This window comes from Danio rerio, chromosome 25 (assembly GCF_052040795.2).
Source record: "Danio rerio strain M-AB ecotype USA chromosome 25, GRCz13ab, whole genome shotgun sequence".
Taxonomy (NCBI): domain Eukaryota; kingdom Metazoa; phylum Chordata; class Actinopteri; order Cypriniformes; family Danionidae; genus Danio; species Danio rerio.
In genome coordinates this window covers 34,479,346-34,497,319 of record NC_141045.1, presented here as the reverse complement: position 1 = coordinate 34,497,319, position 17,974 = coordinate 34,479,346, and the positions used below count along the sequence as shown (strand labels likewise).

Genomic DNA, 17,974 nt, shown 5'->3' with positions numbered 1-17,974 from the left:
GTTGGCAGTGAGGTGTAAATGTTCCTCTGTGTCGAGTTTCTTCGCTGCTGTTTTGTTTTCCTGAACACTTCCAGGATGTACAAGTGGCTCAAACTCGCTCATTTTGAGGCAGGACGTGCAACAACTTTAACTATGAGATAAACACAAAACAAAACTTTCCGTCTGGAGCTCCTTCACGGGACTCCACACTTGTAAACAATTGCTCCATCAGGCTCGCACCATTCACGCGGCTCTCGGTCCTGCCCAGACTCATCAGCGCTACCAAGCTGACCAATCACAGAGCTTGCGCTACGCGTAGTTGTGACATGTAGTTACATTTTTTGAGAGGTGCACGTCAGCGACGCCGACGGCCACAGCGAAGGGCTATGCGTCAGTGCCGTAGCATACGCTGGAGTTTGACGCAGAAGTATAAATCAGCCTTTAGGGCGCTGTTTTGTTTGCGCTGGTGTTGCCTGTTTTGGGAGTTCTGGAATGCATGGCTCTGCGTGATGCGAGGATTCGGGACACTTCATGTTTCTGCCGCCCCACAGAAAATGTCTGGTGTGCCGTATCACGGCACATCCGGTGCCTCAGTCAAAGTTAATCCAGTGTGCGTGGTTATTAGTCTCAGTGTACAAGCTCGGCACTTGAAACTAGCACACAGTTGGCTGAAAACTATACAAAGAAACAAATGATTTTGCACTCTCTGCTTAGTCTGTGTCCGAGTCGTACATGTACGGCTGAATGCTGATCCTCTCATGTAGCTTAGCTTCTCTCTGTCTGCCTGTCTGTTGCAAACACAGAGCGTGGGAGCTCTTGGCTCCGCCCCCTTGTTACGTTGGGCGGGAAGCCAAAACTAATTTTCATGTGAAGCAACACGCCCCTAAAACAGCGAGCTGTGTACACACCCCCTCTTCACTTCATGCGATCATAAGCACCCCTACCCCACCCCTGTTGCGTGTGGTCCCACACATTTTGCACTACGCCGCTGACTACAAGCTGCAGCGAGGACTACTTTGAAGTGTTAACCATGAGTCTCTCAAGTTGTCCTTAAAAGCAAAGTAGCTAAAGTTTATTGCTTATTAATTTAGATGGTTTTTAAGGTGAATGTAATAAGTGGATCTCTAATTACAGTCAACGACTCTAGAATTCACAAGACACGTCATTCATACAGTTTCGAATAGGGTCAATTTTAATAGTCAAGGTAGTTAACGAAGCCCGGCTTCTAGTACAGCAGCCAATCAGCGATCGCTATAGACTGACAGATCTTTGGGGGTGGGGCTCAAACCAGATGTGAGTTTCTGCAGAATTTTAGGGATTTGAACATAAAGAAATGAAACTAAAGGGTCAGTTATTGTTTAATTTCGTTGGTGATTCCTAATATGAAATTTAATCATAAGCTTGCCAAGCAATTTTGGAGAATTTGAGGCGTTTCAAAGATGGCCGCCGAGTGAAATGACTTGCCTTAAAGTAGGGGTGTCCAAACTCCGTCCTGGAGGGCCGGCGTCCTGGAGACTTTAGCTCCAACCTTAAACAATTTAGCTAATCAAGCTCTTACTAGATATACTAAAAATTTCCTGGCATGTGTGTTGAAGCAAGTTGAACCTAAACTCTTAAAACTCTAAAGTTGAGAAAACTCTGCTTTAAAGGGACTTTGCTGAAGTATATTTTAGTTTTCAAAAAGTCCCCTTAAAGCCCATTTCCTCTGACCTGAGAGAATGAGTGCAGTCGCGGCCATCTGGCGGTGCAGGTCGATAGCAGCGTCGAATGGGATGTATCTGTTGAGAAACGTCTCTCTGCACATGGTGATCAGGTTTCGGCACACAGTCAGCAGCATGTAGGGGAACAGGAACGAAATGGCGGCCGCTGAGCCACGAGACACCAACACACCCACCATAGAGGTCTCTGGGATGCCACTGGAGTGAGCCTGTAAACCATAATCTACAAACATCGCTATTGGTTTGCAACCATCAGTGCGGATCTCCAGTGCAAAAATGCACCAACAGTTCATTGAGCAAATAATACCGACAGATTAATAAACCAAAATAAAATTAGAGTATAAAAACTTACAGATGCATCTTTCCAAAGCGAGGCCGGCGGAGATGGCGTAGATGACCACTGTGCAGATGATGTGTCTTCTGTAGTTTTCTATGAAGCGTTTGAACTGCTGCACGCACTGCTGCACTGGGTTTCTGTTGAATCGCTCTCTCTGAGGCCTGACGTACAGCTTGGCTTGGCTTTGTCCAGCTCTAACAAGGGAAAATTGACTCCGGTTTAACGCCACTTCAAACTTGGGCTAGTTTGACCTGTTCTGACTTGAGTCACTATATAATTTCTGAAACACAATTTCATCTTTACTCTACATCGGTTTATCTTCATACATGCCTGCTTGTTTAGTTAATTAGTAGATTAAACTGATTGATATAATATATGACTAAATACTGTATATGATTTTCAGCCATGGCCGCTCTAAGGTAACAGACCGGATAATCACATCCTCAAATGGTGTACCAATAGAAAGAGTTAGCTCTTATAAATATCTAGGCATTCGGATTGACGAGAGATTAGCCTTTGATACACACATTGGCAAGTTATTGAAAAAGCTTAGGAAGAAATTAGTAATAGTTTTTCTTACAAGGCTCGTAAGAAATTAGTAGAGAGTACATTCTTGTCTAGAATTGATTATGGTGATCATCTACAGTGCATCTGGAAATTCTTCATAGAGCTTCACTTTTTCCACATTTTTTTTGTTACAGCCTTATTCCTAAATGGATTAAATTCATTTATTTCCTCAGAATTCTACACACAATACCCCATAATGACAATGTATTTTTGAAATTGTTGCAAATTTATTAAAAATAAAAAACTTGAAAAATCACATGTACATCAGTATTGACAGCCTTTGCTCAATACTTTGTTGATGCACCTTTGGCAGCAATTACAGCCTCAAGTCTTTTTGAATATGATGCCACAGGCTTGTCACACCTGTCTTTGGGAATTTTGCTCATTCCTCTTTGCAGGTTGGATTCCCATCAGGTTGGATGGAAAGCAACGGTGTACAACCATTTTACATCAGATCTCTCCAGTGATGTTCAATAGAATTTAGGTCTGGGCTCTGTCAGGGCCACTCAAGGACGTTCACCGAGTTGTTGTAAAGCCACTCCATTGATATTTTGGCGGTGTGCTTTGGGTCATTGTCCTGCTGGAAGACCAACCATCGCCCCAGTCTGAGGTCAAGAGCACTCTGAAGCAGGTTTTCATTCAGGATGTCTCTGTACATTGCTGCATTCATCTTTCCCTGTAACTTGACTAGTCTTCCAGTTCCTGATGCTGAAAAACATCCCCACAGCAAGATGCTGCCACCACCATGCTTCACTGTAGGGATGGTATTAGCCTGGTGATTAGCGCTGCCCGGTTTTCTCCAAATGTAACGCCTGGCATTCACTCTAAAGAGTTCAACTTAAGTCTCATCAAACCAGAGAACTTAGTTCCTTGTGGTCTGAGAGTCCTTCAGATGCCTTTTGGCAATTACCAGGCGGGGAGTGTCTTCCGTCTCGCCACTCTGTCATACAGGCCTGATGGATTGCTGCACAGATGGTTGTCCTTCTATAAGTCTCGCCTCTCTCCACAGAAGAACGCTGGAGCTCAGACAGACTGACCATCGGGTTATTGATCAACTCCCTGACTAAGGCCCTACTCCCCTGATTACTCAGCTTGGAGGACCGGCCAGCTCTAGGAAGAGTCCTGGTGGTTCCAAACATCTTCACTTATGGATAATGGAGGCCACTGTGCTCATTGGAACTTTCAGAGCAGCAGACTTTTTCTGTAACCTTCCCCAGCCTTGTGCAACATTCCTGTCTTGAAGGTCCACAAACAGTTGCTTTGTCTTCATGCTTGGTTTGTGCTTTGACATGTACTGTCAATCCTGGGACCTTAAATAGACAGGTGTGTGCCTTTTCAAATCATGTCCAATCAACTGAATTGACCACAGGTGAACTCCAATTAAGCTGCTGAAACATCTCTAGAATGATCAGTGGAAACAGAATGTACCTGAGCTCAATTTACAGCTTCACGGCAAAGGCTGTGAATACTGATGTACATCTGAATTTTCAGCTTTTTTATTTTTAATAAATTTCCAACAATTTCAAAAACTCTTTTTTCACATTGTCATTGTGGTATACTGTATGTAGAATTTTGAGTAAATAAATTAATTTCATCCATTTAGGAATAAGCCTGTAACATAAAAAAATGTGGAAAAAGTGAAGCGCTATCAATACTTTCCGGATGCACTGTATATTAATTAAATAACTAATTACAAATAAGGGCGAAGCAGTGGCACAGTAGGTAGTGCTGTCGCCTAACAGCAAGAAGGTCGCTGGGTCGAGCCTCGGCTCAGTTGGCGTTTCTGTGTGGAGTTTGCATGTCCTCCTTGCGTTCGCATGGGTTTCCTCCGGGTGCTCCGGTTTCCCCCACAGTCCAAAGACATGCGGTACAGGTGAATTGGGTTAGCTAAATTGTCCGTATTGTATGAGTGTGTGTGTGAATGTGTGTGTGGATGTTTCCCAGAGATGGGTTGCGGCTGGAAGGGCATCCGCTGCGTAAAATCTTGCTGGATAAGTTGGCGGTTCATTCAGCTGTGGCAACCCCGGATTAATAAAGGGACTAAGCCGACAAGAAAATGAATGAATGAATGAATGAATTACAAATAAAGGTAGACAACTAAATAACTTGATAGAAAACTAACCAAACTGACAAACAGGATAGAAGATAGAAGGAGACGAGTGAATATATAAATAAATAGAACTAAAGATGGACAGACGGTTACTTAATCAAAGAGATAGACAGCTAAAGAGATTAATAAACAAAACACACAGATGGATAACTAAGTCTACTGTATGTAATTAGCAGTCTTTCTAACCAGACATACAGGTGAAACATGCTGTGAAAGATAAATATCCGAATACCAATCTACCTATCTATCTATCTATCTATCTATCTATCTATCTATCTATCTATCTATCTATCTATCTATCTATCTATCTATCTATCTATCTATCTATCTATCTATCTATCTATCTATCTATCTATCTATCTATCTATCTATCTATCTATCTATCTATCTATTTAGTGGTCTGTCATCTTTGGGGTGAACCAGCTAGCAAGCAACTATCAGTTCTAGCAACCAAAAACCAATTAACAACATCCTACCAATTACTCACAACCTAAAATCATTGTTGTGGCTACTCCGCAGGTCTGCACCGCTCATATTTTCTAATAAAAGCTTAAAATGGAGTTACTTCCGTTATACTGCGCCTTATAGTCTAGTCACAGTTCGCTGAAGCTGATGACGTTCAAAGCGAAACCTGACCCACATTATGTCACAGAATGGCATCAGATCCCACTGATACTGCCGGCCACATTTCTCAATAGCCAACAAATGGCAGGTTTCACAAAGGATTAAATCTAACACCAGAAAGAGCTCCTAATGGATATAGACATGTCAGAACACGCCAAAATGACAGATATTACACATTAGCATCTCACTTCTTGGTCTGCCTTTGACGAAGTTCCTGTCCGTGCTCCTCCTCGGGTGTGTGAGTAAGCTCCTCCACTGATGAAGAACTGCTACAGAAATATATAATGGTAGCTGTGTACTTATTTTGACACATTTGCTTTACATGAGATGTTTTCTCTTACCTGTTTTTCCTGATGAAAGATACCTTGTGCTGTCTGCCTAGTTTTTTCTTACCAAGTACTTCCATGCCTGCAAACAGAGATGGGCAAAAATACATTGAAACGTCCCCCTCGTTTTTAGAGACAGTCTATTTAGAAAGAGGTGATTAATAATTATATGAACGTAAACCTTTGGATCTCAAACATCCAGGGCTGGATTAACCAATAGGCCTTATGGGCACAGGCCCAGGGGCCCGTGAGCACTTGGGGCCCCTGCGAGGGAAAAAAAAAGCAAATTTCGGAGTCTCTTTTTAGGCTAACTGCAAATAGCGCATCTAGTTGGAATAAGCTGTTCGCGGTTTAGGCCTATCGATGCCTGATTGACAGAGACAACATGAGTAAAGAGCGATTTAGTATTACAGCTTGAGTTGTGTACCTCGTAGAGCGCACAGCATCATTTTTGGACGCGATTGATCATCAGCTCGTGCTACTTTTTCTCTCCCCATTACATATCCAATTGGAAATTTATCTATTTTTAAATAGGAAGGAAACATTTTGTAAAAAATAACGCAAATGTGATATAAAGTCACAAGTCCCTCGTAGGTAGGCTATTTAATAATGCTTAGCCAATTTCAAGTCTAACAGCATCTAAATAGTGATTATATTCTATAAACAGTTATTTTCCACCTGGTGTTAAATGTTAGCAACATCTGAATTGATTTGTATCTACAATGATATCTATAATCTTCCGAACTCTGTTTGTCATCATCATTTGCCGCAACTAGCCCTACTTCATCTGTATTCTTCAACCTCATGGCTCTGTGTGAAGAACATTTAATAGATGGAGAGAAAAGCGAGAGAAAGAGGAGGCATCTTTATTGGGGCATGTTCCATACACACCTTCTTTAAACAGACCTATGATCAGGAGTATTAAGGGTATAGAGGAAGACGTTATGGTAACGTTAGATGAGTACGCTAGCATTAAAAGCAGCGCAGACAGGATTCATCATGTCAGAGAGACAGACAGAAAAAGGAGAGAGAGGGGGACAAAGAGAGAGAGAAAGACCCTGAAGAAGAGAGAAACCGCAGAGGAGAAGAGGTATAGTGTGTGTGATTTAGGATACTTTTAGGTTTATAATCAAGTTGATCAATGCTGTTTGCCTACTCTTCATCACGAGGAGAGTAGAGAAAATACAGGGAGAGGAGGAGAGAGACAGTAAATCATTAATAAGTGTATTATGAAAGACTCAGATCCATAGAACTGGATTGGAGAGACCTTATGTGTTATATGCCATGCCAATAATGTGCTTTATACGTTTGTAAAAGTTATACATTAAAAATACCCTTAAAATAAATAAATAAATATTATCATTATATTATATATATAGTACTGCTTCAGTGAACTTGAACAAGTATACTAAAAAACATTAATTCTCATTAGTTTTATTAGGGCTGTTTCTCAATATGCGTTCTTCAGCGGTCTTGCGTCCTCGTGTTCTTGTGTAACGTCATCATCAGCTGCCTAAGTTCAGTTCCAATACTCAAGACCGCAAGTGCGGAGGACGCGTGAAACTTCCCGGATGTGATCTTGATATCGAGGACGCACTGATGCAGACTTGAGCAGCGAACTCGCTCTGGAAGTCCCAGAAGTCATTGCGACTGGAGGTGGGAAGCGCACCATTTAATTTATATTTATTATTAAAGTTCAGAGATATCACTTATTTACCTCAGGAGTTCACACTTAGCCAATGATCTATCAAAGCTTGTTTGGCATGCTGTCCCGGGAGAGAGCCCCAAGCTCAAGGGATCTTCGAGCTAGAGGGGAGCCTGAGCTCGGTGGATCTCAGAACTCCCCGACTGCGATAGCTAAGGGAACATCTGAGAAGGGGGCTAAAGCGTGCTTGGTTCTTAAGCGTGATGTATGTCTTTAGATGGTGGGAGGAAACCGGAGAACCCGGGGAAAACCCACGCGAACACAGGGAGAACATACAAACTCCTCACAGAAACTTCCAACGGCTAGGCAAAACTAGGCCGGTGGTGTTCTTGCGTTCTTGGAATTGAGAAACAGCCTAGTATTTTTTGCTTTGAAAAATAAGTTAAATCTTCGTAGACTATAAATATATATGTACTATATATAATTTAAAAATTAAAAACTATAATAATATTATTATTTTTTAAATTCCACTATAGGGGTGGAATTAACCCCCTCCCTGGCAGGCCTACTTTTTATAGCGAATGGTTGCTGCCTGGCATTTGCATAAATTCAGAGATGCCCAACCTTTCTGATGCTTTCAATGCTTTCTCCGTGCTGCTTTTAATCCCATACTGCACTGCACAGACGTTCATGCTCAACTTCCATATGAATGAACTGAAAACACTCACTGCACTGCAACATTTTCCAGTGCATCTATTTGTGGTTTCTCTAATATGCATCCCTCGACTTGTATCCCCATTGAGCCTATGTTGCAAATACCTCTGTGTTGGGTAAGCTAAAAATATCGCGGCATAAAGGGAGAAATAATATCTCTTGACCTTTAATATTGAGCTGAGCTGAATGGTCCCGCAGCAGAAAGTGAAAGTCCTCCCAGGAGAAGCGATCTTTGTTGTAAAGACCAGCCGTCTGAAGCATAGCGGCGATTCCATCGTCAGCCTGACTCTTCGACAGAGCACCAGAGATATCAATGAAAGACCTGCACCACACAAAAGTCATATTCAGGCGATCATCATAAAATATATGTATGCACAAATTGCTGGCTTATCTTTCCTTTGACTTAGTGAAGTAAACAGTGTTTGATAACAACAGCCTTTCTCTGAGCAGGTTTAAGTCAGCCACTGTATGACTTGTTTTTGTGTTGTTGGTCTTGTTTTTTTGGCATCTACATTAGAAATTCATCCAAAACTGCTATTATATGTGCAGGTTACTCAGTCTCCCAAGATGTTTTCAGTTCTCCTTTAACTGGAAAAGTCTCAGTTTGCCCTTTTAGTCAACACCACTACACCATCTTTAACTGTTTTATATTTCTAAAGTTTCTCTGCTGTCGCCTCACAGCAAGAAGTTCGCTGGGTCGCTGGTTCGAGCCTTGGCTCAGTTGGCGTTTCTGTGTGGAGTTTGCATGTCCTCCCTGTGTTCGCGTGGGTTTCCTCCAAAGGCATGCGGTACAGGTGAATTGGGTAGGCTAAATTGTCCGTAGTGTATGTGTGAATGTGAATGTGTGTGTGTGGATGTTTCCAACCCAAGCTCATTCTGGAAACGTAGCCCCGCGGACGTTTCTGGAGACCGCGATTTACATGGTCGGAGGTACGTAAGGCCACGTTTAGTTTTTTTCGAGCGAACGCTGCGGGGTGTGGCGCCGCTCCACCCCTCCTCTTCGCGCTCGCCGGCCGACGGCTCGCCTCCGAGTTGAGGGCTTTTCCAATGCAACCAGTTTGTCCGCTTAGCTCACAGCATTGCGTCGGCGGAGCGGAGGCCGCAGTGGACGACGACGGGGATCGAGTCCGGGGAACAGCGGTTCCGGAAATCAGGTAAAACGAAAAACGGAATCCGAAAAATAAGGGCGATAACGCGGCGGGAACCGAAAACGTGGTCGAAACCGAAGACGAGGGCTTTTGCTTTTTTTTTTTTTTTTTCTGGACGGCTTTTGCGAACCGTCACTCGGGTTTAGGGAAGGAGGAGGAGGAGGAGGAAGAGGAGGGCGGCCGAGTCGGCGGCTTTTCGCACGAGAACGGCGCGGGCGCGAACGGGGCACGCTCCCGAGAGGCGCCCGAGACGCGAAAAAGCGCGCACAGTGGCCTCTCGCGGATCCGCGAAAACAAAAACCGCTCGAATACGTACCTCCCGGGACGTAAATCGCGGTCTGCAGAAACGTCCGGGTTGGATGTTTCCCAGAGATGGGTTACGGCTGGAAGGGCATCCGCTGTGTAAAAACTTGCTGGATAAGTTGGCGGTTCATTCCGCTGTGGCGACCCCGGATTAATAAAGGGACTAAGCCGACAAGAAAATGAATGAATGAAGTTTCTCTGCATTTCCACCTGCAGCACTGAGACTGAGGATGATTACGTGCTGAAGGCTCCTCATCTGTTCTTAAGGATTGACGTTTTACTCCATCTTGTTTCTTAAGCAAAGATTTCCATCTAATTTCCACAAATTTCTGGCTTATCTTTCCTTTGCTCAAAACAGAATGTGATATCAGACCTGACCTCAGTAAAGAAGTGAACTCTTCCTTGGACAAGAAGCCGTCTCCTTTAATGTCATGCGTTGAAAACAGAAGCTTAGATTTCTCCTCAGAAGTACCTGGAGTCATATTCGAAAGCCAGAAACATTGTCACATTCTTGTCACCCAGTGCTGACACATTGTAAAACTGTAACAAACTAACATGCATACCTGTCATGAAAATGACAATGACATCCAGGAACTCCTGAAAGGAAAGGTATCCGTTACCGTCTTTGTCAGCCAGTGTGAACATGGACTCCACAAAGAGCGAGTCAGACTTTAGCCCGAGCACACTGGCAAACTCAGCTCGGGTCAGCTCACACTGCAGAGCTTCTCTGGTTCTGCTGCTCAGGTCTCCTGCATCACTTTTATCAATGTCCAAAACCTGAAATCAGAAGCAACATTTTAGACACTACCTCTTATCTCTATGACACCTTGTCAATGGATTGAAGACAATATGGCTTTGTAGACCTAACGCCTGCATTACAAATATTCAGTCTGCATTAAACACTGCACCTGTTTAAAGAATCAAACATTTTAAAACTACTTAATGACATGTTTTCTTGACAATCTAGGCATTATAATGAATTCTGGGTTTTTTCCACCAGACGAGTATCATCCATATCACGTAGTTTTTGAGTAGTCTACGTTTTCCGCCAAACAGCATATCATGTCTCTCTGTCCTCAAACTATATCAATGACAATAACAAAATGACAATGTTTTCATTACATTTTTTTCTTAACTAGTGGAAACGTAAAACATTTTTCATTTTAAAAGTGTGTATATAATGCAAGTAATAATAAATAATAATTAATAATTAAATTGCGACATAGTGGCTCAATTAGCACTGTCGCCTAAAAGCAAGAAGGTCACTGGTTCGAGCGCCGGGGCTGGGTCAGTTGGCGTTTTAGTATAGAGTTTGCATGTTCTCCCCGTGTTGACATGGGTTTCCTCCGGGTGCTCCGGTTTCCTCCACAGTCCAAAGACACGCGCTATAGGTGAATTGAATAAGCTAAACTGGCCGTAGTGTATGTGTGGGTGTGAATGCGGGAGTGTATGGGTGTTTCCCAGTGCTAGGTTGCAAAGCCGAAGGGAAATTAACATATGAATGTTACATTTTGCCACAAACAACATGCTATTCTCCATATCCAGCACAGCAAAAATAGACTTGGGTCTCTTACTTTAATGTGACGTATGCACAAAACAGGGGTAGAAACGTGTGTACGCCACTTCCCAAGCAAAAGTTGTGGGTAGGACTTTATTTTGAAGGTCCCTATTACACATATTCTTGACTAAAAGTTGCATTGCATTTAACTGACTATAAGAAACTTTGCAAGTGCATGTCAACTTACACTAACCCTAACCCCAACCTAACAGTCTACTTATAATCTATTGAGAATAAGTTGGCACGTAGATGCAATCTAACTTAAATTCAACAAAATTTGTTAAAGGGACCATTGAAATAAAGTTACACTATTAACTTAAATACTGACTTAATTGAACCACTTTAAATCATCAACTGAGCCATAATCATTCATACATCAATAAAATGTAATTTGGCGTATGTTTACTTTTAGCAAGATTTCTACACAAAGCACTGAGAGTGCAGGATTGCAACTGCATGCAGTGTGAAAGCTGTAACCTGCACTGATGAAAATGATTCATTGGATTAACAAACTTTAAGGAAAGTGGTTGCAAACTATTTAAAGGGGCTGAATTTAAACCAACAAATTAAATTGAACTCCTTTTCTTGGAAAATTGAATAAGTCAAATGAGTCATGAATGGGCACGGAAAAAATAGGGTCTGCAAATGCACTGCAGATGGAGCATGTGTAGAAACAGACGTAAGAAGAAACAACAGAAGCAAACACCTTTGAAAAAGCATGCTTGAAGAAGGTCTCCACGATCTTCCCCCTCTGTTCTCTGGTCACAGCATCACAGAGCATCTCTTTTTCACTCTTTTCCATCACAGTCAAACTCTGAATTCTGCCCTCCAGCTCAGAGCGCAGCAGACTCAGGAACTCGGACCTCTGGACACCGTCCTCAAAGAACAAAACCTTTCAAAACAGAAAGTCAACATCTTAATAGGCCTGTGGTCACTTCAGTCTTATATATACACATTTATACTTATACATACACCACATTTACACCTGTTCATTTTAAGATCAGATAACTATCCAACCAAAAAAATATGCATGAAGCCCCAATGTCTCATTGATCATTGATTGTCAATAGGATGAAGAATCAAACTCCTACCAGATCGTACTCTTTGGGGATCTTCAGGAGCAGAGCGCGGTGCTGATGGTCATTGGATACGATCACGTTCAGGTGGTCTTGATTGCCCAGGCTGTGAGAGCTGAGAGGGGAGCCGTTCTCATCGAAGGTCTGGAAAACTTTCTTCTCACTGAACGCAAGAGTAACTTGTCGAGGTGCTGTATTGTGACCCAACCACTCACTGGCTGCATATAAAGAGCAATGCAGTGGGAGGAGTTAATATCCTCACTTTCAGTGTCATATTAGGTCAATCTGATACTGCAGGTGATTTTACTGACCAGTGGTTCCGTGAGCAGGTTCCTTGTGTTTGGTGGATCCACTGCGCTTCTGCTGGAATCGCTTGAATCTGGCTGTCCGAACTTGAGCAACTGCAGATGCTACGATGTAGCTTACTGTTAAAGAAGATACTGCAGATTATGTGTTGAAAGATTATTGGGAAGCATTTGCAAATAAAAAAAATGAATACACAATAGTAAAATAATTGTAATTTTTAAATAAATTTAAAAGGATAAACAGTTAAACAAAGCTTCAAGCAAAAAATAAATAAATAAATAAAATAAAATTATATATATATATATATATATATATATATATATATATATATATATATATATATATATATATATATATATATAATTTTTTATTTTTTTATTTAAAACCAGTAATAATAAGTATATAAAATAATGTTATTTAAAATAGTACTAAAATACTAATATTTAAAATAAAATGATTGTAATAATTTTCATTGGAATTAATTTAGTTGATATTTATAATTGATAAAAAAACAGATTGCAACTACTATAATATAAAAAACAGCTTTTTTTTCTAATGAATATATTTTCCTTTTTTGGTTCAATACCTCATGCATTAATAAATTATTTAGACAGAATAGCATACATAAAAATATATATTTAAATGTAATATTTTTATTATTTAAAGTAGGAAAACCATTTCGGATAAATTAAGCAAAATAACACAAAATATAACATATAAATGATTAATTAATGATTAAAACAAGAATAACATAATTTATTTTAATTAGAGAATAAAGATTATTAAAAATACATAAGTAGTATAATATAAAAATACAGTATATTATAATATAATATATAAATTCCAGCTGCAACCCAGTACTGTGAAACAATCGTACACACTCACACACTACGGACAATTTAGTTCATTCAATTCCCCTGTAGCCCATGTCTTTGGACTGCGAGACTCGAACCAGTGACCATCTTGCTGTGAGGTGACAGTGCTAACCACTGAGCCACCATGTCACCCTTAAAATACTAATATTTAAAATGAAATTATTTTAGTTTATTTGAAAAATAATTTAGTTGTTGTTTATTGCAAATAAACAGAGTGCAACTTTCATACTATAAAAAAAATTGAATTTTTTTTTAATTATTATATTTTACTTTTGTGGTTTAATACCTCACGCATTAACATATTATTTACATAGAATAGCATAAATAAAAATCTATATTTAAAGGTAAATATTTTTAATTATTTTAAATAGGAAGACCATACAGGATGAATAAAGAAAAATAACACAAAATTAATGGGGCGACATGGTGGTGCAGTGGGTAGCGTTGTCGCCTTACACCAAGACGGTTGCTGGTTCGAGCACCAGCTGTGTCAGTTGGCATTTCTGTGTGGAGTTTGCATGTTCTCCCCTACTGGTTTCCTACTGGTGCTCCGGTTTCACCCACAGTCTAAAGACATGCGCTCTAGGTGACTTGAATAAGTTAATTGGCTGTAGTGTGTGTGTGCGAATGACTGCATAAAGCATAAGCTGGAAAAGTTGGTGGTTCATTCCGCTGTGGCGAACCATGATTAATAAAGGGACTAAGCCGAAAAGATGAACAATTTATCAATGCTTAAAACAAGAATAACATAATTTATATTAATGAACAAATAAAGGCTATTAAAAATACCTAAGTATAATATAAAAATACTGATAAATATTGTATAATTATTAATTAGTAATGTAATGATGTATGTTTTTGATTTATTGCAAGGGTCTGAAATAAACTACAGCACACAGAAAGATCTGAAACACACTGACCAACAGGAAACAGGAAGAGCACCACTACAGTTACACCAAAGCCAACTTTGCTGCTGTCGTCGAAGTAACTCATAGAGAAAGCTTTTGTGCAGGGCTGAAGATCAGAGGCTCTGATTGGCTGAGGCTGAGGGCAAGGATCACCTGTAAAACAAAGCCAAAACTCAAATCCAACAGTATATGACGTAATTTTATAGAATCCATCAATAAATGTGGGCTCCTTATTACCATTCTTCCAGAAGAAAACACTTCTTTGGATGTCTCCCTTTTCTGCGCTGGTGACGTCCAGAAGGACATCGTGAAATGTGGTGTTACGTATGGCTTTGATTTCCTCTTCCGTGAACAATCTGAGAAACAGAAAAGCTGAAGCTTAGCCAGAAATACCATACAGACAGGGGCGGACTTGGGGGTCCTAAGCAATTCCTAGTATGAGGCCCAAGCACTGAAACTCAAAACTTTTACTCTTTCTCTATAGGTATAATTTTTTTCTATTGATTAGTTTTTTGTTTGTTTGTGTTTTTATTATTAATGTCAAATTAAATACTATGGATTAACAAATAAAAACAAGTTCACGAACTATGTGCAGTTAAATAGCCATATTTGTGGTTTGATTTTTGAATATTTGCACGTACAGTACAGAAGGAACATTCCACTATTCATGGGGGACCCCTGGTTTTGAAAAGAGGTACTATCATTAAAGTCTTAATGGTTATAGACAGATTTTACAACATATAATATATGCAAATTTATAAAACAGCTATATGATTAATGTAGGCTTCTTGACATTGGTTGGGGACCCCTAATTTCCTGGGGCCCTAAACCGCTGGCTACCTCGCTTATTGGTTAAGTCCGCCCCTGCATACAGAAATACTGTACAGAAACACTGCACTTTTTTTGAAGACTCCATTAGATTTAAGCAGTTAACTTTTACCTTTTATAAATCCATTCAGCTGATCTCCAGATTTAACTTTTAGCTTAGCTTAGCTTAAATCATCAAATCGGATTAGACCATTAGCATCTTACTCAAAAATGACCAAAGAGTTTTGTTATTTTTCCTATTCAAAGCCTGACTCTTCTGTAGTTACATTACTGTCACGATCACAAGGAATCTAACTCTTATAGATTGCTGGAGAACATTCACTTTCAATTGGACTACAATTCAGGCACCATATGAACTACTTTTAGGCACCACACGCACACACTGTCTCGGTTCTCCATTGATTACACACACACACACACAGCTGGGAGCTACTTAAGACTGATTACATGGACTATATAAACAGCACACACTCTCTCAGACATTGCAGAGTCTTGTTGGTACACACCCTGTAACAGTACGAAGCCCATGCTTCTGGTTTTTCTCTGTATGTTTACGTTTGCTTATGATTGTGACCATTGCCTGCCTGACCATTCTCTTTGTTAATAAACCTGCATGTGGATCATTATCTTTGTTGTCCAGCATTCTTGTGTTACAATTATTTACTAAGGCCAACGTAAAATGGAAAGTTGTTATTTTCTTGCCCAATATGGCTAGAAATCTTACTCTCACTTTGGTGTAATAATTAAGGAACTTTGCTTGCTTTTTAATTATATAAGGAATAATATTACTGAGTAATCATAACCATATTGGCTTAGAAAAGAGCAACTTTTCATTTTCCAGTGGTCTTTCCAGACTATGATATACCTACAAAAGAGTCAAGATTTAAATCAGAAAAATATCCAATCTCTATTCTAGATGCTAACGGTCTAATCTGAATCAATTATCTATGCTAAGCTAAGCTAAAAGTGCTCCCGCCAGATCTGCAGATTGACTGAATAGATTTTAAAAATGCTAAAACTCAACTGTTTAACTTTAGGAGAGCTGTCAAATAAGCCATTTTTCAAAAAAATGTGGAGTGTTTATGAGAGGTTGACCATCATAGGAAAATCTCACCCATTTTGCTTGTTTTCAAACCAGAAGCGATCCGCATTTCTTATCCGCTCAAACTGGTCCAGGATGATGGTGGAAAACACTGGACCAGGACCTTCCTGCGTTTCTAGCAGGCCACCAACAAACAGCTCCAGTCTGGAGATATCATTCTCATACAGGTCCGCCAGCTCCTTTAACAACTGAAAAGAGATTTGACAAAAAGAGTAAGGCCTGATGCACCTCAAGCCAAATGGAGGAATGAATGACGTGACAATTTTGAACAAAAACTGAAAGTTCAATTTGCAAACACCTCTGAACTCCCATTGGACTATGGTGATTAAATAATAGGTGGGTGTGGCTTTGAAGCTCAGCCTTCTTTGAGGTAATTTATTTAAATGGGACCTTTTATGCAAAAATCATTTTTTAGGGGGTTTAAACAGTTTCCTATGATAAAAAAGTTTTATAACAGTCTAAATATAACCAGCCTCCTAAGATAAAAGTGTATTAATTGTATTTTTTTATCATTACACTTGATAAAAACAGTCTGCAGAAACACTTTGATTGACATTCTCCTTTTGCATGTGCCATCAGAGTAGGAAAGCCCCGCCCATCAGTGACCATCTCTCCCTCATTAGCACAGGACGTTAGTCTTGTTTTTGAATCTACCACTATGCTGACACGCAGGCATTTTTAGCTCCGCCCTCTTTTGAAAAGAACACAATCTCATTTGAATTTAAAGCGACAGTCATCAAAGGGGCAAACGTAGGATTAAAGCCTAAAAGGGCCAGTTTTAAAGAGTTATAAAACATTATTTGTGTGGTATTTTGAGCATACACATTCTTGGGATATCAGAGACTTATTTTAGATCTTGTAAAAAAGAGCTTAATAGGTGCACTGAAGGCTTAGTTACTTTACAGCAAAAACTGAAGGTAAAACTGATTTCTCTTTTATGTCTGATACTGTGAGGGGTTTGTCAAGTTCGTTATTGGAAATGTAGAAATTTAACAAGCACACTTGAAATAGAAGGGACACCCTTGCAGTTTTATCTTATAATTTTGACTTGCTTGCCAAAGAGAAGTCTCGATTCTTTGTTTTGCTACTATATTGACCTTATTCTTCCATGTTAGAGCAGACGCAGCCATTGGAACATTATTAGCTTGAGACTTCTGGTCTCGTTCACTCACATTGTTATTTATCCATATAAAAACAGCTTTAAAAAGAAGTTTCAAAAACATGACATTAGCCCCTTTCACGCAGTTATACCGGTAAATATATGGAAAATTTCCGGAACGACTTTACCGGTATATTCAAAAAAGCGCTGTTCACACAGGCGAAGACGTTACGGAATTTTTCCAGAAAAGACCGTTCCCACATCCATTCCAAAAAAACGGTAAATTGTGACATCATTCACCACAAATGAGCTTTAAACGGCTGCGCTTGAATTTGTGAACATTTGACTACATTACAAACTCTGTGGATGATCAGTATTGTGAACAACTTCGATGAAAACATAAAGAGAAACACTTTCGCATGTCGAGATGTGCATAATATGTGGGTGTGTTGGTGCTCACAGGCTGTTTCACAGACATGCGCAAAGCTTGAAGGTAAACAAACAGCGGCTTATCATAAGCATCTTATCGATGGCATTAAGAAGAACATATAAACGTTATCTGACAAAGTTCTAGCAGCTTAACGCGTCTAGGAAAATATTCAAAGGCTTTTATTCTCATAAACCGCGCGGACGTGAATGCGTCTGACTGTTCTGATTGGCTAAAGTAGACGTCTCACGTCAGCACGTTCTAGACGTGTACGCGCTCTTTCCGGCAATCATCCTTCTGCATTCACACAGCGCAGCATTTTAT

The 17,974-nt window shown here is 40.2% G+C and overlaps 1 protein-coding gene across 17 annotated transcripts in view; it reads right to left on the bottom strand.

Annotated features, from left to right (window-relative positions):
- duox (dual oxidase) overlaps positions 1–17,974 on the bottom strand; it is a 59,213-nt gene that overhangs the window by 13,757 nt on the left and 27,482 nt on the right. For 2 of the 17 annotated variants that reach the window (XM_087312524.1, XM_087312525.1), the window contains 13 exons: positions 16,137–16,312; positions 14,432–14,550; positions 14,207–14,347; positions 12,417–12,545; positions 12,121–12,323; positions 11,736–11,921; positions 10,035–10,248; positions 9,850–9,943; positions 8,185–8,342; positions 5,677–5,743; positions 5,524–5,604; positions 2,050–2,228; positions 1,690–1,920 (listed from right to left, as the gene is read on the bottom strand). In XM_087312524.1, coding sequence (XP_087168650.1) covers positions 1,690–1,920; positions 2,050–2,228; positions 5,524–5,604; positions 5,677–5,743; positions 8,185–8,342; positions 9,850–9,943; positions 10,035–10,248; positions 11,736–11,921; positions 12,121–12,323; positions 12,417–12,545; positions 14,207–14,347; positions 14,432–14,550; positions 16,137–16,312 — 1,978 coding nt within the window. Of the gene's footprint in view, positions 1–1,689; positions 1,933–2,049; positions 2,229–5,523; positions 5,605–5,676; positions 5,884–7,855; positions 8,513–8,574; positions 9,944–10,034; positions 10,249–11,735; positions 11,922–12,120; positions 12,324–12,416; positions 12,546–14,206; positions 14,348–14,431; positions 14,551–16,136; positions 16,313–17,974 lie in introns of those variants that run through there. The other 15 variants (XM_087312526.1, XM_087312528.1, XM_087312531.1 and 12 more) reach the window with 10 other exon arrangements.